This window comes from Oratosquilla oratoria, chromosome 7, assembly GCF_046742065.1.
Source record: "Oratosquilla oratoria isolate Oo_2021 chromosome 7, ASM4674206v1, whole genome shotgun sequence".
Classification (NCBI taxonomy): domain Eukaryota; kingdom Metazoa; phylum Arthropoda; class Malacostraca; order Stomatopoda; family Squillidae; genus Oratosquilla; species Oratosquilla oratoria.
The window spans coordinates 35,612,154-35,638,048 of NC_134783.1; the positions used below are offsets into that span (position 1 = coordinate 35,612,154).

General features: G+C 41.1%; 1 protein-coding gene across 7 annotated transcripts in view; it reads left to right on the forward strand.

The window, feature by feature from the left end:
• Hsf (Heat shock factor) overlaps positions 1-25,895 on the forward strand; it is a 77,842-nt gene that overhangs the window by 42,037 nt on the left and 9,910 nt on the right. For 6 of the 7 annotated variants that reach the window (XM_076187964.1, XM_076187966.1, XM_076187967.1 and 3 more), the window contains 2 exons: positions 408-615; positions 1,578-1,733. In XM_076187964.1, the coding sequence (XP_076044079.1) occupies positions 408-615; positions 1,578-1,733 (364 nt within the window). The remainder of the gene's footprint in view (positions 1-407; positions 616-1,577; positions 1,734-25,895) is intronic. The other variant, XM_076187965.1, reaches the window with a different exon arrangement.

Here is a 25,895-nt window from a genome sequence, read left to right on the forward strand (position 1 = left end):
AACTTCACCTCTCAAGTATTGTTGCAGAGGACTGGTATAACCCTTCATCCATTAGGAGATATGATGGAAGGACAATTAATGGCTTTTTGGGTAGGTGTGGGATGGGTGAAGGGTGGTTGTGTGCTTTGTCTTGGCCACCCCCCCCCATATAAAGAGTAGAGAGATTTTGATGTATGTACTTATATATGTACTAACATTCATAAAATGTAGAAAGAAGTATGATATTTCTTTTCTGAGAAGTCTTTGGGCTAATCTGGGGGGTCATTGTGTACAATAAAGAATTGGATATCTTGTATTAGATCCAAAGTAATGGTTGTGTAGCTGTAATTTTTAATTGATTGTTCAATTTTAGATGTACTTTTTGCCATGGATTCATTGCTAATAAGATATAATTTGATTTTCCACAGGCATAGATTTAGGCCATTGTTCTCCACAACCAAAAGAATCCTTCAGTTGTTTATTAACTGAAGATGATCCACTAAGTCCAGAGCTGCTAGAGACAGTTGATCCTAGTGAAGTTACACCTTCCATAGTCACCACAAGGATGCTGGCTTCTTCATTTAAAACAGTGGTATCTGAATCAAGTACACCTTTAACATCTACAGTTAATACAAGGTAAGTTGCACTAACTTTAATAACATATACAAACATACATACCAGAAGGCCTTTTCCCCTTATAAGAGAGGTGACCAGCCAAGGCATGCATTCAACATTTCATCCATCCCACACCCATTAGTTTTCACCTTTGTGGATAAAGAGCCATTCCTGCTGCTTAGGTTAGAAGCAGTCCAGGAAGATGCAGCACATCCACAGCAGTGCCTGACAGCTCAAGCTGGTTAACTCTACTGTTTTAGTACATGAAATGAAATAATAATAATAATACATACATATATATATACCAAGGCTTTTTCCCCCTTACAAGGGAGGTAGCCAAAAAGAAAAAGGCATAAAACCATTCCCACCCATTCCATCCCTAAATACACTCCACTCCCCTCCACCCTCCCTCTTATCTTAGCACCTCCTGGATGATGGGTCATCCCTGCACCTTCTGAATAATAATAATCTATCAATGGAGAAAGTGAGTGGCTTGAGGTAAAGGCAGGACTTCACCAGGGATGTGTTATGTCGCCTTGGCTGTTCAATTTATACATTGATCGGGTGGTGCAAGAGGTAAACACAATGGTAATGGCTTGGGGATTGGCAATGGTTAAAGAAAATGGGGTAGTACAGTACGCTCGATTCCATCCCAATACCTCCATTCCCTGTTACATGTGACCGTAGATACTTAGAATTATTCACTTTGTCTAATCTCTCTCCTTTAAGACTTGCCTCCAACATCTGCCACAACATCTGTCCTTTTGTACATCTCATCACCTTGATTTTACTTGTATTTACTTTCAATTTACTTCTGTCATATACTTTTCTAAACCCCAGCACTAAGTTTAAATCTTCCGCTGGGGAATATTTGATACCCATAAAATAGTTTTGCAATACTAGTCAAAATTTATTCAGAATGCATTAAGCTTCATATCTTTGTAGACGTGTGTCAACCTTATGACATCTTTCTTTCTTTCAAGTTCAAATAAAAAACAGAACACACAGATTGTGGTTGGAGTTCCTGATGGGAAAATACGAAATGCAAAGAAGATTCAAGTATCCAGTGCCTCCACTTCTCAAGCAACATCACCCAAGACATCCAAAGCTGTTGCTGTACCAGAAAAGTGCGTGCACAAGTAAGCGTTTTTTCAATATAAGATCACTTGAAAAAAATACGAAGTGAGCTGAGGGGAAGTAGTGATTATTGAAAGTTTTGTGTCAAGTTATTGAAGCTCTTGTCTTTTTATTTTAGGAGACAGTGCCATAAATCCTGGTCATGATTATTAGTGCTGTGAGTACAGTATCCTTTAGACATTCATATAATACAATTCAGCACCATCTGGTCAAGTTAATAAAGGTTTGCTCACACAGTTTTATTTTAAACTGATGAATCAGTTAATATAGAAAGAAAGGAAGGCCACGGCCACTGGTTCAACCCATAGGTTACTTAATGAAGAGAATTTGTGTTGCTGACTGGAAGAAACACAGGACATAAGGTGCATTGTGCCTTCTGTATGGCATTTGTATCAAGGGTCCGTTGCTAGGCCAATTCTGTGTTGGTACCAATTTTACTCTTGGGAGTAATTCCTGTGATCGTTTGATTTTTGCTGGGAGTTGTTGAAATATAGAATTGGCTGTCTATTGTATTTACCTAATTATAATATACATTAAAGGAGCTATACTTGTGGGATCCTGTCTTATTAATTGTTGTCTTGAGTTTCTGTCCACATACTAATAGGCTTTTTCCCCCTTATAGGGGAGGTTGTTGTTGTTGTTGTCGTTCCCTAGACTGTCTGTCCGAGCTGTCCCGTCTCCCCAAGGAATGCCACAGCCGAAACTGGGTTTTCCCACAAATCCTTTATAGAGTGTATGTTGTGTTGTTTGCGTGCATGATTGTGTATAATGCAGTCTTCCATTATGTGTTGTATGGTATGGGGTGAAGTGTTACATCCTGGGTGGCTGTTCACAATGCGGTCATCCAGCCTCTTCTGGTAGCTTAGAAGTGCTGGGTGGTGGCCACACCGCAGTCTGGCCAGGTGGACTCTGTCCTTTCATGGGAGAGAGGATTCAGAAGGGTGGATATCAGGGGGTCTGGCATGCAGCAGTGTGTTGTCTTTCAGTGTGTTAATGGAGCAGTGAGTGATATGATTATGAATATGTTTCCGGAGGCTGGTATTTGGAGGTTGTGGAGGAAGAGAAGAGAGTATTTGTGCGTAATAAAGGTCTTTGGGTGTTGTTTTAATGTTTCTTGGTGTGTGTGGGTGTTCTGCTATGTAGTGTAGCGGGTGTGATGTGTTTGTGGTGGCTGCGGCAAGTGTTTGTGTGCCTCTCATGTCGAGGTGGTCCTTGACTTTGAGGACTTTTGTTTCATGGTGTAAATGGTCTGTAGGTGTTGTATTTGTGCAGCCTGTAATTGTTTTTAGGGCTTTGTTTTGTATGATTTGAAGGGTGTTGTGGTATGTCTCACTGAGATTAGGAGCCCAAGCAGGACTCACATAATTCATCACTGAGCGTATGCATTGTTTGTATATTGTTATATTAGTTTCTTTGTTTTGTCCAAATGTCGTTCCAGTGATTGACTTAAGTGCGTTAAGTCTGGGTGTGCATTTGTTTTTTATGTTTGTGATGTGTTGTTTGAAAGACATGAATGTATCGTATGTTACACCAAGAATTTTCGGTGTGTTTGTGTGTGGTATTAGAGTGTTGTTGATGTAGAGATGAAGTATGTATTTGTGTTCTATTGTCCAGTTGGTGAGAAGTGTTGCTGTAGATTTGGTTGGAGCTATTTTGAGTCTGTGATGAACCATGTGTTGAGTGTATCAAGGTATGGCTGGATTATTTCTGCAGCTTTGTCTGTGTTACGATGTGTGCATGTGATTGTTATGTCATCTGCGTAGGAAGAGATTTGTATTTCTGAGGTGTCTGGTGTGGGTAAGTCATGCATGTATAGATTAAATAGTGTGGGGGATAGAACTGAGCCCTGTGGTACTCCATTCTTAACGTTTCTGATGTGCGATGATTGGCCATTATATGACACGTAAGCATTCCTACCTGCCAGATAATTGGCCAGCCATCTTTTGGTGTTATTGTGCATGTCTGTGTTATATATTTTATTTGTTAGGTTGTGGCGGGGGATAGCATCAAAAGCTTTACTAATGTCTAATGTTATGAGAAGTGTTCTGTGGTGGGGCCTATCTGAATTGATGCCATCTAAAATTCTTTGTGTGAGGTTTATCAGAAGAGTGTTTGTGGAGTGTAGTGGCCTAAAACCGTGTTGTGAGTCAGCAAGGGGAATATATGGTGTGACAAGTTTAAGTATTAGGCGTGCAATGATTTTAGAGGGGGTGCAGAGAAGTGTGATTGGGCGGTGCGATGTTGGGATTGTTGGGTCTTTGTTCGGTTTTGGAATGGTGATTATTTTACCATGCTTCCAGATGTCGGGTATAGTGTTGTGTGAATAGCTGTAGTTTGCAATGTTTGTGAGTGCGTGTATACCTTGTGGTCCAATGTGATTTAGGTGGATGTTGCTTATGTTATCAGGGCCACAGGCAGATGAGTGCTTGAAAATATGTATTATGAGTTTTGTCTGACTGTCTATGAAGGGTGTATAGTCTGAGTCGTTGGGGAAGTCTTTCTTATGTCGAATGGTGCGTCGGTCGTCAGGGTGAGAAGTGAGATGGCTTATCTGTGCAAAATGACGTATGAGTGAGTTTGCTTGTTGTCTGTTTGAGGGTAGATTATCTGTTGTTGTGATTATTGCTGCGTGAGAGCTTGTAGTGTTACTGTTGGATAGTATAATGCTGTTGAGTGTTTTGTACAATTTGCTGGTGTTTGTTTTGTGATCAAGTGTATTGATAAAGTTTTGCCAGTTTTGTGTTTTTTGTTCGTGTATTTGATTAGCAATCACAGTGTTAAGTGTTTGTATTTGGTCTGCTATGTTTTGAGGGATAGGTGTGGGGGTATCGTGTTTAAGTGTGTCACGTTGTCTGATGAGGTCTTGGATTTCTGGTGTGAAGTTGGGGTTGTGTGATTTTCTGTTGCCTCTAGGGATGTATCTCTTGTCTGCATTTTGTATGCTTGTATTAAAAGTGTGCACAGCATTGTTTATGTTTGTGATTGGTGTACTGTTAAGTGTTTCAAAATGTTGTTCTGTCTCTTCAGTAAAAGCTTCCCAGTTAGCTCTCTTGTAATTGGTGTATGTGTGTCTGTGGCCAACTGGGGTGCATCTTGTTTTGGTGGTGATGATGATTGGAAGGTGGTCAGAACCAAGGGTTCCGACCACACTCCATGATGTTGTTGGGGTTAGGCAAGGGGAGCAGAAGGTGATATCAGGAGAGGAGGGAGTGTAGAGGGCTTGGTGTGGGATATGTGTATGATTATGTGTGTTGTTCATGATAGTCAATGAGTCAAACTGAGTCTGTATGTCAAGCCCTCTGTCCGTGTCAGGGTTGTCAACATACCAGGCAGACGACTTGGCGTTGAAGTCACCACCCATGATCAGGTTGGGGATTGAGGCTAGTTGGCTAAATTGAGGCCTGAAGGTGTTTGGAACTGTTGGGGATGATTGGGGGGGAATGTACATGTTAACTATGGTCAGTGTTGATTTGTTGCCTGTGCGGATTCGAATGGATTGGATTTCTGTTGTGTTATCTGTGGTAGGGAGGAGAATTTTGGTTGTGGCACTTGTGTCCACAAAACAGATGGAGTGATGGATCAGGGTGATGAGTCCACCGCCATTGCCGTCGGTCCGGTCTTGTCTGATGGTGGTGTAATTATGAAATGATGGTGTTTTGTGTGAGTGTCTTAGTTTTGTTTCTTGTATAATCGCAATGTGTATGTTGTGTTGTTTAAGAAAGTGTTCAAGTTCATGTTTTTTCGTGTTAATACCGTCAATGTTGTGTTGTAATATGTTGATGTGTGTTTTGTATGTGTTGTATGTTGCCGTTTGGGGTTGAGGTTGGGGTGGTAATGGGGAAGGTGTAGGATCTGGGTTAGAGGGGGGGAAAGGAGAGATCGGGGACAAAGGAAGGGGAGTACTGATCGGGGGTAAGGGCAAAGGGAAATTGGGAGTGGGTAAGGGTGCTGGCTGTGGTTGGGGAGGTGGGAGTGGGGTTACTGGAGGGCAGGTAGAACATGTCCAAGTGTTTGTGTATTGGTTTGTGTCAGCAAGTGTTGTACAAGTGAGGTGGGCCCAGTTTTTGCACATATTGCACTGAACTGAGCCCTTTGTCTGTCTGCTCGAAGTAATGGGTTTAGAGCATGTTGGGCATGTGTATTTTGTGGTGGGCCCAGGATTGCTCTCTACATCTCTGGCTAAAAGTAGAAGAAGAGGGGTGATCGCCGGAAAATCACCCCTTGGTGCAGAAAAAACGTAACATTGCATGTTATCCAGGAGGTGCTCAGATGAGAGGGAGGGTGGGAGGGGTGTGGAGTGTATTTAGGGATGAAATGGGTGGGAGTGTTTTTATGCCTTTCCCTTTTTGGCTACCTCCCTTGAAAGGGGGAAAAAGCCTTGGGATATGTATGTATGTATGCATGTTGGGAAAAAGGATTGTGGTACTCCCCAAGGCAGGCATAGCTCCTCTTGGGGATCGGTGCCACCTGCGTAGAGCTGATGGCCAGGGGTGGTTGCTGCTGTTTGGCCCCCAACTCTTGGGGTTGGGGGGTGGTCCCACAACGTAGACGCTGCAGCTCCAGAGGTAGACAGCCAAGGCTACCCACCTACCCCCACCCACCACCCTTTGTTTCCCTCTCATCTTAGCTCCTTGTGGATGAAGGGTCATCCCTGTCCCCTGCCCACTGCCCAGATCAGAAGTAGTGCAGCACATCCACAGCCCACTTATATCAAATCAAGAGATTTGTTTTGTCCATCCCTTTCAATGATCACAGCACAGCAATTAAACTCTCTTTTTCTTCATTCCTTTAATGATGGCAGGCCTAGTGCATTTAGTCTTTCCTAATATGACTTCTATCTATCTGTATATCAAGGATTTTTTCCCCCTTGCAAGGAAGGTAGCCAAAGTTAAAAGGCATAAATCCACTCCCACCCATTTCATCCCCATACACATCACTCATTCATCACCCCTCCCTCCCTCTTTTCTTGGCTCCTCCAGGATGACAGGTCATCCCTGCATCTCACCCATTGCCCTGGGTCAGAAGCAATGCAGCAAGACAACACATCCACAGCAAGTCTGCTTCATTTGATCAGCAACCCCCCCACCTGTTCCCTCATGCAGAAAAAGAGAAGACAGAGAAATCCCTTTGGGCTGCGTCAAAACGTTCATCATTCACTCCCACTCCCTTCTATGCATCACAGGATCATCCATACACAACCATTCTCCACTCACCCTTATCTTCTGTCTTCTCCCTTCCTTCCTCAACAGACATCCGTTTTACCCAATCCATCCATCTCATCCATGGTCACCTCTTCATATTCACTCCATCAATCTCATCCATGGTCACCTCTTCATATTCACTCCATCCACCTTTGCCTTCCACACTTCTTTTACTAATCTTTCTTTACTCATTCTTTCCATGTGTTCAAACCATCCCAATACTCTTTCATCAACCCTGTCTCCCAACTCCTTTTCCACCCCAATTCTCCTCCTCACCTCGTTTCTTGCTCTATCCAGCTTAGTCACCCCTACCATACTTCAGACATTTCATCTCAAATACATTTAAATTCTCTCCTCCTCTCTTATGTTTCTGCCCCATACAGTGTACATTAAAGTGTTGGTATAACAAAAAATGTAGTGTGGCAAATGATGAGAGACGAGGCTTGGAAAAGAAGGAAAAAAAAACTGGAAAGTGGCAGATATATATCAAACAAGGAAATACATATGCAGAAATATGCAGGAAAAAAATATATATGAAAAAGACATGATAGACAAATGTAAAAATCAGCCTAAATTATTCTATTGATATGTAAATGGTAAACTAAAAAATAAACAGGAAATAGTAAAACTATGTCAAGGGAACATAAAATGTACAGAGGATACAGAAATGGCTGAAATTATGAACAAACATTTCAAATCTGTATTCACGAAAGAAAACATAATCCATTGGGATGAAGGAAGAGGAGGAAGATCCTATCAAGAGAAATAATTGTGACACAGAAAGAAATAAAGGACCAAATAATGAACCTTGATGTCAGAAAATCACATGGCTCACTCAAAGGAGGATAGGTACCGCAAGACTGGAAAAATGCCAATATATAAAGTGGAAGACAAGGAAAACACAACAAATTATAGATTGGTCTCCCTTACAAGTACAATAGCTAAAATTTGTGAAAAAGTCGTCAAAAGTAGATGGACTAAACATCTGGAGAACAATATACTAAATCCGAAACAATTTGGTTTTAGACAGGGAAGATCATATGCCACAAATTTGATCTGTTTCTATTCAAGGTTAATAGATATATTGCAAGAAAGGGACAGATGGGCAGACTGTGCATTCCTGGACTTACAAAAGGCATTTGATAAAGTACCACACAAAAAACTATTAAGAAAAACTCGAAACAACAGGAAGTATTTTTCTCCCATGCAGGAAATCCTCTATCCTCACTCACTCACTCCGGTGGTGGTCGGGCCACTTGCTGACCCCTCGCCGCTAGCACCAAATGCCTCCAGACTCTACGGTCCTGTGCCACTGTCATCCAATCCCGGACATCTGCTCCAGCCCTTTCCAGGTCCTCCCTCAAGTTGTCCATCCATCTTCTGCGTGGTCTTCCTGGGAAACGTCTTCCTCCTACCATCCCATCCGTCATCACTTTCATTGGTATTCTTTCTTGTTCCATTCTTGCAATGTGGCCGGCATACTGCAGTCGCCTTGACTTTATGATATTCATGATATTTATGTGGCCTGATGTTTCCCTTAGCTCTTCATTATGCCGCCTTCTCCATTCTTGGTCTAGTTCATCGAATACTGGGCCCAAAATTTTACTTAGTACACTATTCTCAAATACAAAAACTTTTTTCCATTTTCTTAGTCAGGCTACAGGCTTCGCATCCATATAATAGAATGGGTTTTATTATTGTATCATATATTCTTAGTTTGGTCTTTGTTGATATGCTCCTTATTCCCAGTGTATTTTGGAGGCTGTAATAACATCGGTTGGCTGATGCAATTCTTGATTTTTCAGTGTCCATCAGGTTTTCGTCTGTTACAATTGATCCAAGATACTTAAAGTTTCTGCATACAGGAGTCCCTCAAATAACGCGGGGGTTAGGCTCCTGAAATTACCGCGTATGCTGACTTTCCATATTAAATACCGAGAACCGTATGTATGTGTATGTGTACGTGTGTGTGTGCGTGTGCGCGCGTGTATGTGGTGTATGTATGTGGCGTATGTATGTGTTTGTGCGTATATACATGTGTATGTGGCTTATATGTGTATGTGGCATATATACATGTGTGTGTATGTGGCGTATACACATTGTGTGTGTGTGTGGCATATGTATATGTGTGTATGTGTGCGTGGCGTGTGTGTGTGTGTGTGCATGCGTGCGTGCGTGTATGCATCTGTGTTAACATGTACAAGTAAGCATGTACGTGCGTGTGTCTGTGTTCGTATTTGTGTGTACACGCACGCGCATTCACAACATACACTGGTTGTCTAACACGTGTCTACGTGTGCATGTCTACATATGTGTAAGCGTGTATATGTCTTTTTTATCTCCCAAACCACCACCGCCAGTAACAAGAACCTCATAAGAGAAATTAAGACACGACAAGCGCAGTCATTATCAGACTTATTAGTTGTTCCAAATGAAAGAAACATTACACAGGTTACAAAGAAACAGGTTAGGGCGGTAAAATTGTTTGCGATGCTGCCGCGTGTGTGCGTATGCGTGCCCGACTTGGCGCGAATTTTAAAACTGTTCTCTACATTTGAGATGGTTTTGAAATAAAATCCGCGTATGATTGAATCCGTGTTATTCGAATCTGCATTATTTGAGGGATCCCTGTACTTCATATCTCACACCATTGATGTCAATATGTTCTTCTCTGTTATTGTTTTTGGTTAGATGTATTAACTGTGTCTTCTTAGTATTCACCAGCAGTCCTACTCTGTTCGCAGTCTCTTGGAAATCTCCAAACATGTCTTTTATTCCATCTATAGTCCCATCTATTAAGTCGATGTCGTCAGCATACGCCAACATATTCACTCTCCCAGACTCGAACTCTATTCCAACATTATCCCTCTCCACTGCTCTTACTACTCTTTCTAGTAGTAGGTTGAACAGTAGTGGGGATAGAATGCACCCGTCTCAAATCACTTTATTTCAAAACTTTTATTTCAAAACTTTTCGTCTTCTTGTTGCCAACCCTCACCTGTTCTTCTGTGCCATCATACGTTGCCTTCACTAAGTTTACAATTTTGATTGGTACTCCAAATTCTCTGAGGATTTTCCACATGGATGATCTGTGTACACTGTCATATGTTTGAAGTCTACAAACATATGCCAGTGATTTATATTAAACTCCCAGCTCTTCTCCAGTAAAAATCCTCCATCCATTTCAATAATTTTCCATGTATACTTACTTTATACTAAGTATACATGGAAAATTATTGAAATGGATGGAGGATTTCCTGCATGGGAGAAAAATAAAAGTGGTGCTCAGAGATAAAATCTCTACTTGGGAAGAAATGATAAGGGGAGTCCCACAGGGTTCAGTATTAGCTGTAAATGACATGGATGAAGGTGTAGAATGATACATGAATTTCTTTGCAGATGACTCAAAACTACTAAAGAAAGTAAATGTGGAAAAAGATTGTGAATCACTACAGAGAGACCTGAACAAGGTCTGGGAATGGAGTCAATAGTGGGAAGTAAACTTCGATATTAAGAAATGTAGTATAATGTAATTTGGAAGAAGTAAAAAAAAAGAATATCAGGACAGTATAAAATCAGTGCAAAGGAAGTAAAAAAGTTGGTTCCAAAAAGGACCTAGGAGTAATTATCACCAAAGACATGTCCCCAGACAATCAGATAAACAAAATAGTCAGAGAAACCTACAATTTACTAAGATCAGTAAGGTGGCTTTTAATTACTTGGACAAAGTAATGGTAAAAAAAATACTAGTCACACTGATAAGACCAAGATTGGAATATGCTGCAACACTGTGGGCACCCAGTACAAAAATGAATATTAGGAAAATAGAAAGAATCCAAAGAACAACAACAAAGATGGCCCCAACACTTTCAGAATTGACATACAAGCAAAGATTGTCTAAACTGGAACAACCAACCCTGGAACAAAGAAGAGAAAGAGGCAGTCTATTGACCATTTACAGAATCATGAAAGGAATGGAAATCCTTGACAGAGAAGACTTATTAAAGTGGGATAGAAGAAAAACAAGGGGACATGAAAAACTCAAAAAGGATAGTTATAGAAGAAATCTGGAAAAAAAAAAAATACACACAGAGTGGTGGATATCTGGAATAAATTGGATGAAACAATAGTGTGTGCAAACACCATACAAGAATTTAAGAACAAACTAGATGTTGCAAGATACAAAGACGGGTCACTATGTGCATAGCTCCCCTTCCCTTATAATACAACTAGGTAAATACAGTATCCTCTTTCCATCCATTCCCAAATGTCCATTTCTATTTACACTTTTTAATCCCCCAAGGCATTTTCTTGCCTCTCTCAATCTACATTCTACCACCACCTCCACTCCCTTTCCCACCACATTCACCACTATCTAAAACTATACACTTCCTCCACCCTTTCTCCCTTAATATGCACTTCCAATTTGCTGCCATCCTCTCCCCATGTACATCTCGTCACCTTACTTTTACCTGCATTTATCTTCAACTTCTTTTTTTCACACACCTTCCCAAGCTCTGTCACTAACTTCTTTAATTCCTCCTCTTGCCTTGCCACTAGTACAGTGTCATCATCAAGCAACAACTGGCCCCTCTCTCATCTTTCTCCATTTTCTTTAACCATCTCCAGTCCCCTGCCTTTTACCCTTGCCTTTACCTCCAACACTACCTCATCCATGTACAAATTGAACAGCCTTGGCAACATGATACATCCCTGTTGCAGTCCCACCTTTACCTCAAACCATTTTCTCTCTCTATTTCCAATCCTAACACAGGCTCTACTACATACATATACCAAAGCTTTTTCTCCTTACAAGGGAGGTAGCCAAAAAGGAAAAGGCATAAAATCATTCCCACCCATTCCATCCCTGAAAACACTCCACACACCTCCACCCTCCCTCTTATCTTAGCATCTCCTGGATGATGGGTCATCCCTGCACCTTGCCCAATGCCCTCTTGACTACTCTTAACAGTTTTCCCCCAATCCTATAAATCTCCAAAACCTCCCACAGTGCCATTCTGTCTACCTGTCATAAGCCTTTTCCAAATCCATAAAAGCCCATAAAACATCCTTACCTTTTGCTAAAGCTTTCTCACATATTTGCCTTACTTCAAAATGTGATCCATGAAACCCTTACCTTTCCTAAACCCACGCTGCTCCTCACCATTTACTTGCTCTGTTCCTCTCCTAATTCACTCAAATAAGACCCTCCCATATGTCTTCCTAACTACACTCAACAAACTGATCCCACTGAAGCTACTACAGTCACATTTGTCCCTTTTTCCTTGTAAAGGTGAACTATACATTACTCATATGATTTATTAGATGGAAATCATTGTAGTTGCTGTTCTTTGTGTTCTCTTAATCTTGCTAATATCATTCTCTTAGTATGGGGATCATACCACAACTGGATATTCCAATCTAGATTGGATTATTATATGATTTTTTCCTATTATCTTCATCCATTTAGTGTAAAAGCAAATTTGTTATTCATCACACTTATGTCTTCCCCACACTTTTCTTGATGTGTGTGTCAGGTGACACACACCTCATCAACACTGCCAGATATTTTTTATCTATTGCTTTTGTAATGTCACACATACCATTGAATAATTCAACATTTGTCTTTTTTGAGCTATTTTCAATTTCCATTATATTGTATATTCTGATATTCGATATTTATTTTATTAGTTGAGGAGTAGAGCAGGGGTGGAAAAGGAGTTGGGAAATAGGGTTGATGAAAGAGTATTAGGATGGTTTGAACACATGGAAAGAATGAGTAAAGAAAGATTAATAAAAGAAGTGTGGAAGGCAAGAGGTGGATGGAGCAAATAGGAGGGGACAACCAAGGATTGGATGGGTAGGGTAAAAGGGGCATTGAGAAAGAGGGGGATATCTGTTGAGGAAGGAAGGGAAAAGACAGAAGATATGGTTGAGTGGAGAATGGTTGTGTATGGATGATGCTGTGATGCATGGAAGGGAGTGGGTGGGGGATGGGGGCAGAAGAGAGTGGTTGTGTGTGAATGATATTTTGACAAAGCGCTAAGAAATTATTCTAGCTATTCTTTTTCTGCATGAGGGGATGGAGGGGAGGGGTTTACCAACTAAATGAAGCAGCCTTGCTATGGATGTGCTGTATCTTGCTGCATTGCCTCTGACCCAGGGCAATGTGCGAGATGCAGGGATGAATAGTCATCCAGAAGGAGCCAAGATAAAAGGGAGGGAAGGAGGGGTAGTGAATGGGAGTGGAGTGGGTGGGAATGAAATGGGTGGAAGTAGAATTATGCCTTTTGACTTTGGCCACCCTCCTTGTAAAGGGGAAAAACCCTTGGTATATGTACTTAGCTAGTTGTATTATATGGGAAGGGAGCTATGCTTGTGGTGACCTGTCTTTGTATCTTCAGCATCAAGTTTTTTCTTAAAATCTGGACTAGTGTTTGCACATACTGTTTCTTTATCTAATTTATTCCAGGTATCCAGTACTCTGTGTGGGAAGCTATTTTTTATTTTATTATTATTATTATTATTAACGTCATTCAGGAGGTGCTAAGAGAAGAGGGAGGGTGGAGGGGTGTGGAGTGTATTCAGGGATGGAATGGGTGGGAATGATTTTATGCCTTTTTCTTTTTGGCTACCCCCCTTGTAAGGGGGAAAAAGCCTTGGTGTATGTATTATTATTATTATTGTTATTGCTAATACTATGGGATGGTTTGGACACATGGAAAGAATAAATGAAGAAATATTAGTAAAAGAAGTGTGGGAGGCAGAGGTGGATGGAGTGAACATGAGGTGACTATCATGGATGAGATGGATGGATGTGATAAAAGGGGCATTGAGAAAAGGTGTGTCTGTTGAGGAAGGAAAGGAGATGGTAGAAGATATGGGTGAGTGGAGAATGACTGTGTATGGATGATACTGTGATGCATGGAAGGGAGTGGGTGGGGGATGGGGTTTAGAGAGCGGTTATGTGTGAATGATATTTTTATGCAGCCTGAAGAGATTTCCCCCTGTCTTCAATGTTACTGCATGAGGAGACAGAGAATGGGGGTCACTGACTAAATGAAGCAGCCTTGCTCAGGATATACAATATCTTGCTGTATTGGTTCTAACCCAGGGCAGTGGGTTAGGAGGAGGAGCCAAGATGAGAGGGAGGGAGGGGTGGTAACTGAGGGTGAAATAGGTGGGAATGGAATTACAGTGAGACCTCTCATTAACGGACGTTAATTAGCTGTGTTTGTGGTGTTTTTGGTGCTGTTGTTTAGTGCGTGCAATCACTATGTCACCCAAAAACCACTCCAAAACACCGCAAACACAGCTAATTAATGTCCGTTAATGAGAGGTCTCACTGTATGTCTTTTGAGTTTTTGACTTTGGCTACCTCCCTTGTAAAAGGAAAAGGCCCTTGATATATGTGTGTATATGTCTTGCTGCATTGCTTCTGACCCAGGACAGTGGGCAAGATGCAGGGATGACCCATCATGCATGAGGAACCAAGACATGAAGGAATGGTGGTGAAAGGAAATGGAGTATGTGGGGATGAAATGGGTGGGAGTGGATTTATGCTTTTGAATTCAGGTACCTCCCTTGTAAGTGGGAAAAAAACCCTTGGTATATGTTTTTTGTGGGCTCATCAGAATTTAATCTTTTTCTATTATATCCTCATCAATATAATGAAATAACACAAAAATAATAGTTTATAAAGAATGTCTCCCCTGTTATTCTGTTTTTTTTTCTGATGATGGATCATTCCTAATTAAGACTCCCAAATCTCTTCCTCTTTTGCTTTTGTGATTTCATTAATTTGACACAGCCTGAAGGGATTTCTCCCTGTCTTCTCCTTTTATGCATGGGGGGACAGAGAGGGGGGATCGCCGATTTAATGAAGCTGCCTTGCTGTGGATGTGCTGTGCCTTGCGACACTGCCTCTGACCCAGGGCAGTGGACAAGGTGCAGGGATGACCCGTCATCCAGGAGGTGCTAAGATGGGAGGGAGGGTGGAGGGGAGTGGAGTGTATTTAGGGATGGAATGGGTGGGAATGATTTTATGCCCTTTTCTTTTTAGCTACCTCCCTTGTAAGGGGGAAAAAGCCTTGGTATATGTATGTATGTATGTAGTCAATCAACCAATCCATTACCCCTGGTCTCTCTTGCAGGAGACCCATGGCCTTCAGGTAACCAGCAAAAGCCTCTGGGTGGGTCCACAATCACTGGAGAAAGATTTATTGTGTTGTTGTTGAGGGGTTGTTAGTGTTGGGCATTGTAGTGTGAGGTTTTCTGTGTCTTCGATGTGATTGTATCTTGGGCAGTTTGAATCTAGCCAGGCCTATACTATGTTGGTACTTTTTCTATGCTGGATTGTCCTGAATGAAAGTGTACCAGTGTGGTTCTTTTCAGATGTGGGAGGATTTTTATCTGTGAGGCTTATGTCTGGGGGGATTTTGGTGGAGTATTGACCTTGGTGGTCTGTCTTGAAGGGCTTATTTGGTGATTAAAGTGTGTATGTGGTTTTTTATATTACAGGTGGTAGGTTTTATATGTTTGATTAGTATGTTGCTGGTGTAATTTTCTGTTGCATTCTGTTCAGAGGTCTCTTAATTCCTTGTTCACTGGTACTACATTTGCAATTTTTCAGCCCCGTGGCACCTTTCCTTCTTCCAAAGTACATATTATCAGTTGGAGGTGTGGAGTGTATTCAGGGATGGAATGGGTGGAAATGATTTTATGCCTTTTCCTTTTTGGCTACCTCCCTTGTAAGGGGGAAAAAGCCTTGGTATATGTATGTATGTATGTAATTTGTCCACCAGTTGTTCTTGGCATGATGTTTAGTATTCATTTTGAGATCCCATGTAGCCCAGTGGCCTTTCTCACTTGTAAGTTTTCAAGAAGTTTCTTCTCTTCTTTCTCATCCATGTTTATATTGTGTAATACACATCAAGTCATTCATTTCTCTACCTTGAAATCCTCATTTTTTGTGAATATTGACTGGAAAAATAAAATCTGCTTGGTTATTTTTTCATCCTTATATACTGTCCCTTCAGCTTTTAGCTTGGTTGTTGTCTCTATGTTTCAACTTAACATGTGTACAGTCAGCACCATTGGAATTGGTGCACATCATTTTTTACCCATCACATATTCATGCACAAAACAACAAGAATAGACTTCATATTAGGTACTCTCTAACTTTTAGTATTTGGTGTACCCTCCCATATTCTTCAAGCAAGACCTGAGGTGACGGGGAACAGAGAGGGAAAGGTTTTGGAAAATGGATGGAGAAAAGTTAGCCCAGATATTTTGAAGGGTGGTAACAAGTTCTGGCACACTGGATTTAATTTTCTATTAGAGAAAGGTCAGGACTGTTGCCTGGCCTATCCTTTATATATTCAGTTTCCACAAAATCCAGCCAACCAGTTATCAGTTTTCCTGTGTAAGCAGGTGCACCATCCTGTTGGTACACTTCACTTTGACAGATGTTGGAGCAGTCCTGAAAATGGTCTGCCAAGAATCCTGGTACCTCTATTTGTTGAATGTAACATTCCTTGTTAAGACCACTAGCTTTCCAACACTATGGTACCCAAAAGCACCCCTGACTATGACTGAGTCAGGGTGTTTGACAGTCCCTTTGCTGTACTTGGGGGAGGAGGGATCTTGATCACTGCATATCTTCCCTCCGTAGTTGCCAGTAATGGTAAAGGTGGCCTCATCAGACCATAACACTTTCTTCCATTTATCCAGGGTTTGTACATACATATATCAAAGGCTTTTTCCCCCTTACAAGGGAGGTAGCAAAAAAAACACAATGGCATAAAATCCACTCCCACCCATTCCATCCCCACATACTCCACTATCATTCACCCCCTCCCTCCCTCCTTAAGGTTTTGTACAGGTCCTTAAAAACCTAAAAAGTCATGAAATCTTTATTGTAAAAATCCAGTAGTGAAAACTCCATAAATTATTAAAAATTTGTCAAAAATAATGAAAAAGTCATGAATATTATGTTTTTCCACCAAAATGAAATTATTTCATGCCTTTATTTATTTGCTTATTTATTTATTTATTTGTTTAATCAATTGGCAATCAAAACTATTGGTTCTAATAATGGAAAAGATGGTCTTTGGATCCACTGCCCTTGAATGACATTTTCTGATCATTTTTGCAAGTGCTGGCCTGTGTAAAATACCCAGGAATTTATGTACATAGGTCCTGAAAAAGTGTAAGAATCCTGAAAAATCCTAAAAAAAAAAAGTCTTTGGGGGGAAAAAAATAATAACCTGACAAAGAATGGGAACCCTGTTGCCCTGATCCCAGGAAAGGTATTTCAGGCAAAAACAAATTAAATTCTTCTTTTGCCTGGCTGTATTAATAAATTTTTCTTGAAGTGTGCAGTACTTATACCCAAGGTTGTAGTGAAAGCAATGCTGCAGTCCTCAGAGCCATATTGGCCAACAGTTGAGGGTTCTTGTGTTTTAATTCTTTAGCAAAAATGTAAGGTTCCCTGTCAATTTGGGGCTGTAGGACCTTCAAGGTCTTGGGCATAGTCTTATGAGCTCCTCCTGGCCTTTGTCTTGGGAGCTCTGGGTTGGCATTTCCAGCATCACAGCAACGCTTGGTCCACCTCTGCACAGAATGCAGTGGAATGCCAATGATGCTTAAAATTTCTTGGTTAGACTCCTTCCTTTACCAGGTCAGCAATACTTGCCATCTGGCCCTTCAAGTCCTTTTCTAAGCCCATTACTCAGTGATGAACACAGTAGTGCAAAGGGGCAAGGGAGAAAAAAAATATGTGATTTGCAAAGAAGAGCAAAACACATCTGTCCACCACAAAGGCTAGTGGTAGCTGATCTACTCGGGGTCATCAGTGTTGCTAGCCTGGACATGCCTCTGGTGTGCCAATTTTCCAGAGATATTTGAACCACAGTTTTATGAGGTGGTCTCTTCCTCTCCATCAGAATTGGCGGGGGGCATGATGTGCCAATTTTGGTGGTGCTGACTGTACATCTATAGAACAGTTTAGGTTCTTTTTTATTCATTATAGTACTCCATTATTCGCCTTTTGTATGTTTTATTCTTTCTCCCCAACTCTCCCATGCCCTATTTAATTTTCCACACATCACTCCACTTGTAGACTTCATTGTCTCCATATTATTTTTAAATCCTCTTCACTTGTTGCTCTTTTCATGATTGTGGCATCATTAGTGAATGAATTGGTATAACTGCCTGTTCTAGTCATCCTGTCGTCATAATTCAAAAATATTACTGGCTCCCTATACTGGGTTATCGACTGCATGTTATTGTGCAGTATTAATTCCACAGTAGCATGTAGCCAATACTTTAGGGACTGTTTTGGGGGTACCTCTACTGACTAGAGCCACACATTATTTTGTTTTAGAGTAGCCTCTACTCCAAGAGGAATGAGGCTACTTCTGTACTACAACTATCCTTCTGCCCTGCTGTTCCCCCTTAACTGTCCTGTTACTATTTTCTATGAGTATCCTTTTTCTTTTTAGCCTATCCCCTGTGGTAGGGGGAGGAAAGTATTCTACCACCCTGTTTCCCATGAGAGTCATAAAAGGCAACAAAGTGAGATGGAGTGATGGGACTGGGTATCTTTATGTCTGTAAAATTATCCTACCAGAAGTCAAGGCATAAGAGGGTCTGGGAGGAGATACCCAACCAAAACCCTAAGATTTGAGTTGTTGTCGTTCCCTAGACTGTCTGTCCGAGCAGTCCCGTCTCCACAGCCGAAACTGGGTTTTCCCACAAATCCTTTATAGAGTGTATGTTGTGTTGTTTGCGTGCATGATTGTGTATAATGCAGTCTTCCATTATGTGTTGTATGGTATATGCAGGACTTGCATAGTGTGCATGGTTGTGGTACAGATGAGAGTAAAAGGGAAGAGATAGGCAGTATATTTAAGAGGAAGATGGATGTGTTAGCATTAAGTAAAACTAAGTTGAAAGGAAAGGGTGATTTTGATTTTGGGAGTGTTGTGGGGAGGATGTCGGGCATGAGGGTGCAAGGGAGGGAAGGGGTAGCCCTGCTGGTAAGACTTCACCAACTTTTGATGTAATATTTTTGATACTGTCACTAAAAATTATGTAATCACTTAAGAGAAGTAGAGCCTTTTCTGGTGTGACATTTGTATTTTATTTTATTTTATTTAAGTTTGGCCTTCTTGTAGCTGAATGTGGACTTTGCTTACCAATTATTTTATTTCTAAGTTAAATGAAAGAATATATCAAATTGTGGTAAAGAAGTCATGCCACATCTAGCCACCTGGCAAATGGTGCAGCAACTAAACTACACAAAACCAGTGTTGCCCTTTTATATGCAGGGCTTCAAGTTGTTGTCATGAATGTATACATATATATATAATATATCTATGAGACTTATTAAATTGGGACAAGAAAAACAAGAAGACATCAAAAGAAACTCAAAAAGGATTGTTATAGAAGAGATCTGGGGGAAAAAAAAAATCCACACAGAGTGGTGGATGTCTGGAACAAACTGGACGAAACAATAGTGTGTGCACAAACCCCATACAAGAATTTAAGAACAAACTAGATGTTGTGAGATACAAGGACGGGTCACTACAAGCATGGCTCTCCTTCCCCTATAATACAACTAGATAAATACAGATATATATATATATATATATCAAGGGAGGGAGGTAGCCAAAGTCAAAGGCATAAATCCACTCCAGTTACTACACACAATAAATACCCCATAAAAGTTATTGTAGGGCTAGTATGGGTAAACCTAACACAGAGTTTGCTCTCACTGGGCATATGGAAAGTATGAACATGGGAAGACTAGCAAAGAGCATATGGAAAGCAGAACTGGATAAAGTAAGCTTTAGGAGTAAGATTGAAAATATGATTGATGGATAGAATAAAGGGGGCTTTAGACATATGTGAAATGTCTGTCAAGGACAGAAGAGATGGAATATAAAAGACAAAATTAAATAGAGGAAGAATGTGCAATCGTGAAGGGATGGCATTGCTTGTGGGGAACTTCTTATCTGCTACATAATTCATTTCAAAAGGATGAGAAGAGACAGGTACACAGTAAAGTTAGAGACAGTAAACCTAACGTGGCTGTCAGGCCCTGCTTTGGAAGAACCTTTTGATTCAAGCAGTGTGGTGGAGGACAGGGTGAACCTACCTTGAGATTATGAGATGAAAATAATAGTTGAATAGGTGTTATCGAACTATGATATGTGTGTGTGCTTTGACTTGGTAACCCTCTTATAAAGAATCAAGGGTCTTGCATGTGCGTGTATTTACCAAATTAGCATACAAAAAAATAGCAACACTTTTGGGATACTTTCTCTTACTCTCAAACTGCCATATCTAGTTTAAGATACATCCATGGTCCTAATTTGGGATATATCACCTTATTCACCAATTTTATTACACACAGATTTATATTCACGGATGGTTCCAGCTTGGGCTATGTCACCTTCGAAATTATTCCACGAGTTTATGCATCTGTATTGAAAAAAATTCAAGTCCTTTAGAATCTTGTTTCCAATTTGTTACCATAAACTCATTAAATCCTCCTGCCCCAAAACAAGAGATTTACTCTGTCAAATTTGTCCACAATCATCAGTTACCTAAACATTGCTATAAAATCTCTTCAATCTTTTACTGTTGACAGGTCTCTGTTCATACAGCTTATCTGCCTGGCTGGGAACCAATTTTGCTACTGCTCCTTGTATTCTATCTTGTGTATATCTTTCTCTTTGTGTGGAAACTATTTAAGTGATGATGATTGATCATCAACATCAATTGAATGATGATCAACTGGATGATGATGGTGGTGATGTGCTTCCCAAATGGATGAGGGTGGAAGGTTACTATAAAATTATGTGGTGGAGCTAAATTAGATTCAGCTCTCAGGCCCAGGTGTGAAGGGGTTGTGACTTGCTGTATTGCCTCTGCCCAGAGAAGAATCTGTAAATTCTTGAGTAGATGAGGGGGCTGTTTTTGATATGCTGTATCTTGCTGGGTCTCTCATCTGGGCAGTAGGCAGGAAACAAGGCAGTATATATATATATATATATATATGGTTAAAAAAATAGTGACATTTGTATTTATGATTTTATTGATGCTCTTTACTTTGCAAACTGCAGATTTACGTGTAAAGTTAAGCACAGAAATGCTACTGCTAAAAGGCATAGTAAAACACAGTGGAACACTCAATCTATTCATGACATTTTGTACACTTTGTACATTTTTAAGTGATATTGATTACAATGAATTACATGTTTTATATATTTGTAAAAAGAGGGTTCATGGCACAGGGTGAGGCCACTTATGAATGAACGAGGGGGAGGAATGGTGGTGGAACTTAGTGTGGTATTGGACTTAGTGTGTGTGTGTGTATATATATATATACATACATACATAAACCAAGGCTTTTTCCCACTTACAAGGGAGGTAGCCAAAAAGGGAAAGGCATAAAATCATTTCCACCCATTCCATCCCTGAATACACTCCACACCCCTCCACCCTCCCTCTTATCTGAGCACCTCCTGGATGATGGGTCATCCCTGCACCTTGTCCACTGCCCTGGGTCAGAAGCAGTGTCGCAAGACACAGCACATCCACAGCAAGGCCGCTTCATTAAATTGGCGACCCCCCCTCTCTGTCCCCCCATTGCATAAAAGGAGAGGACGGGGAGAAATCCCTTTGGGCTGCATCAAATTTTGCTCACACATACTACCTCACCCCCCACCCCCCTGCCCATTCCACCTTATGCAATCACAACATCATCCATATACAACCATTCTCCATTCACCCCTGTCTTCTGTCCTCTCCCGTCCTTCCTCAACAGAAATTCCCCTTTTCCCCAAAGCCCCCTTCACCCCATCCATCCACATCATCCTAGGACGTCCCCTCATGTTCACTCCCTCCACATCTGCCTTCCATACCTCTTTTACTAGTCTTTCTTCACTCATTCTTTCCATGTGTCCAAACCATCCTAATATTCTTTCATCAACCCTATCTCCCAGCGCCTTTTCCACCCCTGTTCTCCTCACCTCCTCAATTCTCACTCTATCTAGCCTAGTAACCCCCATCATACTTCTCAGACACCTCATCTCAAACACATTCAAACACCTTCTATCTTCTTCTTTTATGTTCCATGTTTCTGCCCCATACAATGCTGTTGGCACAATCACTCCTTCATACAGTCTCCTCTTTGCATCCATTCGTAGATGTCTATTCCTCATTACACTCTTTAATCCACCAAGGCATTTACTTGCTTCTCTCAATCTACATTCTACCTCCACCTAAACGCCACCTTTTCCTGCCACATTTGCACCCAAGTATCTAAAACTATCCACTTCCTCCAGTCGCTCTCCCTTAATGCTCACTTCCAGTCTGCTGCCACTTTCACCCCTTGTACATCTCATCACCTTACTTTTACCCACATTTATCTTTAGCTTTCTTTTATCACATACTCTCCCAAACTCTGCCACCAACTTCCTCAATCCCTCCTCCGATCCTGCCACAAGCGCAGTGTCATCCGCAAACAACAGCTGGCTCACCTCCCACTTTTCTCCATTTTCTTTAACCATCTCCAATCCCTTGCCCACTACCCTTGCATTTACCTCTCGCACCACCCCATCCATGTATAAGTTGAACAGCCAGGGCGACATAACGCATCCTTGACGAAGTCCCACCTTTACCTCAAACCACTCACTCTCTCCATTTCCAATCCTGACACAAGCTCTACTACTCTCATAAAAACTCTTGACAGCTCCCAGAAGCTTTCCTCCTATCCCGTATATCTGCATAACCTCCCACAGTGCCTTTCTGTCTACCCTATCATAAGCCTTTTCCAGATCCATAAAAGCCAAAAAAACATCCTTCCCCTTTCCTATAGCTTTCTCACATATGTCTTACCACAAAGATCTGATCTACACAACCTCTACCTGTCCTAAATCCACACTGTTCCTCACCAATTACTCCTGTTCCTCTCCTAATCCTCTCAATCAAGATCCTCCCATAAGCCTTCCCAACTACACTTAACAAGCTAATCCCTCTGAAACTACTACATTCACACTTGTCCCCTTTTCCCTTGTAAAGAGGAACTATACAGGCACTCCTCCAGTCCTCCGGCACTCTACCCTCTCTCCAGCAAACATTTTATAACTTCACCAGCCAGTCCACCATCACTGTACCTCCCTTTTTCAGACATTCTGCATGGCATCCATCCAGACCAGGTGCCTTACCTGCTTTCATCATCTTAACAACTGCCTTCACCTCATCCTTCCTTATTTCTCCTCCATTCTCCTCACTCATCACTCTCATTTTCTTCGCATTTCCCACTGCAGCTATCTTTCCTTCCCTATCCTCCTTCACATTTAGCAACTCCCTAAAATATTCTGCCCATCTTCCCCTTACTGTCTTCTCTTCCATTATCATCTCTCCATCTGCACCTTTTACCTTTTCTTCTCTACTTGATTCGCCTCCTCTTCCTCTCTTAATTTCTTTCCAAAACATCTTTTTATTGCTTTCAAAATTTTCTGTCATACTCTTACCCCATTTCACATCTGCTCTCCTCTTTGCATCCTTTACCTTTTGCTTTACTTCTCTTTTCTTTTCTTTGTACCTCTCATATGACTCCCTCGTCCTATTTTGTAACCAATCTGTGAAAGCTCGCTTCTTCTCTCCTACAACCTTCTTTGTTTCTTCATCCCACCATTCACTACCCTTTCTTCTATTTCCCCCTGTCCTTCTTGTTCCACACACCATCCTTGCACACTTTATGACTCCCTCCTTGAACCATCCCCATTCCTCCTCCACACCCAGCTCTACTCTATCCTTTACTCCCTCCCACTCCTCCTTCAGCTTCTTTCCGTACTCCTTCTCCTTTTCCTTTTCATTCAAAGAGTTCACTCTAAGAACCTCCCTACCTTTTGTCCCTTTCCTCTTTATCCTCCACTCTCAATTTACCTTCCACCAAAAAATGATCTGATATTCCCCCACCCTCTCCCCTTAGCACATGTACATCCTTAACTCTTCCTATCATAATCCTATTTACCACTACATAATCCATTAGCGCTCTATCTACCACCCTTCCCTCCACCACCCTCTCCCATGTGTACTTATGCTTGACTTTCTTCCGAAACACTGTATTTGCTATCATCAACTCTCTTTCTAGACACATTTCCACCATCAACTCTCCACTACGATTCTTTCCTGGAACTCCACATTTCCCAACCACTCCATCGAAATGGACCATTTCCTACCCTAGCTTTAAGGTCTCCCAGTACTATTACATTGACATTTCTTCCTAAATCCTCTATGCACTCATTTAAATCTATCCAAAAGGCCTCCCTTTCTTCTACACTCTTCTCACTGCCAGGCCCATATGCACTTACAAAAACCCACATCTCCTTTCCCAGTTTCACCTTCATCCACATTATCCTTGAGGAAACCTCCTTCCACTCCACTACCTGTTTACCTATCTCTTCACTTACTAGAATAGCCACCCCTTCCCTCCCTTGCCCTCTCTTCACTCCTGATAACCTCCCACTTACACTCCCAAACTTACACTCACCCATCCCTTTCAACTTAGTTTCACTCAAAGCCAACACATCCATCTTTCTTCTCACAAACATACTACCTATCTCTTCCCTTTTACTCTCATCTGTACCACATCCACACACATTAAAAGACCCAAACCTTAGGGTGCTGGTCCGAGAACTTCCAGACCCTCTTATGCCTTCTCTTTTTCGTTTAGGAATGTCCCCTGTGGGGCTACAAGGAGAAGGATGCCTAGTCCCAATCCCCGTCCCTTTCTTCTCGCCTCTTACGATCCAAGTGGGAATACTTGGTGGCAGTATTCTTTTCCCCCACCACATATAAATGTGAAGATTTGAAGTCTGGAATCAAGAGAGCTTGATTTGAAGTGTTTTTTTTTTTAAGCCTGACATTTTGATTCCCATTTCTGACTCCAGTTCCATACATTATTCAGGTCTTCCTGCAGTGATTCGCAATTCTTCAGTTTTTACTTTCATTAACAGTTTGACATCGTCACCAAAGAAGCTCATGTAACACTTCACATCCTCATCTATGTCATTCACATACATAGCAAACCTTATTGGAGCTAGTACAGATCCTTGCGGTACTCCACTGATCACTTCTCTCCAATCTGAATATTTTTCTCTGAGCACTACTCTCATCATTCTACCTATCAGGAAGTCCTCCGTCCATTTTAGTAGGTTCCCTTATATCCCTCCTATATGTTCAAGTTTCTTTAATAATTTTTTGTGTGGTACTTTGTCAAAAGCTTTTTGTAAGTCCAGGAAGGCACAGTCAGCCCATCCATTCCTTTCTTGTACTATGTCTATTAATCTTGAGTAGAAACATATTAAGTTTGTGGTACATGATCTTCCTTGTCTGAACCCAAATTGTCTTGGGTTTATTATATTGTTGTCTTCCAGGTGTTTTACCCATATTCTTGATGATTTTCTCACAAATTTTGGCTATAGTAATCTTTAGTGAGACTGGCCTATAGTTAGTTGGTTCTTCCTTGTTTCCTCCTTTATATATTGGTACAATGTTAGCATTTTTCCAGTCTTTTGGTATTTTTCCTTCTTTGAGTGAGCAATTTATTATGTATTTTGTCCGTTAGTTCTTCTTTGCATTCTTTTAGAATCCAATTTGCAATTCCATCCAGGCCATGTGATTTCCTTACGTCAAGGTTTGATAGGTGTTCTAATATTTCTTTTTGTGCTATTGTTATGTCGCTCATGGGGGGAGATCGCCTTTTCAGACTTTTCGTTGTTTTCCTTCATTTTTGCGAATGTGCCTTTGACTTGGACAACAGTGTATGGGGCAGAGACTTGGAATTTAAGAGAGGCAAAAAGAAGTTTAAATGTGTTTGAGATGAAGTTTCTGAGAAATATGATGTTACAAGGCTGGATAGAGTGAGAAATGAAGAGGTGAGGA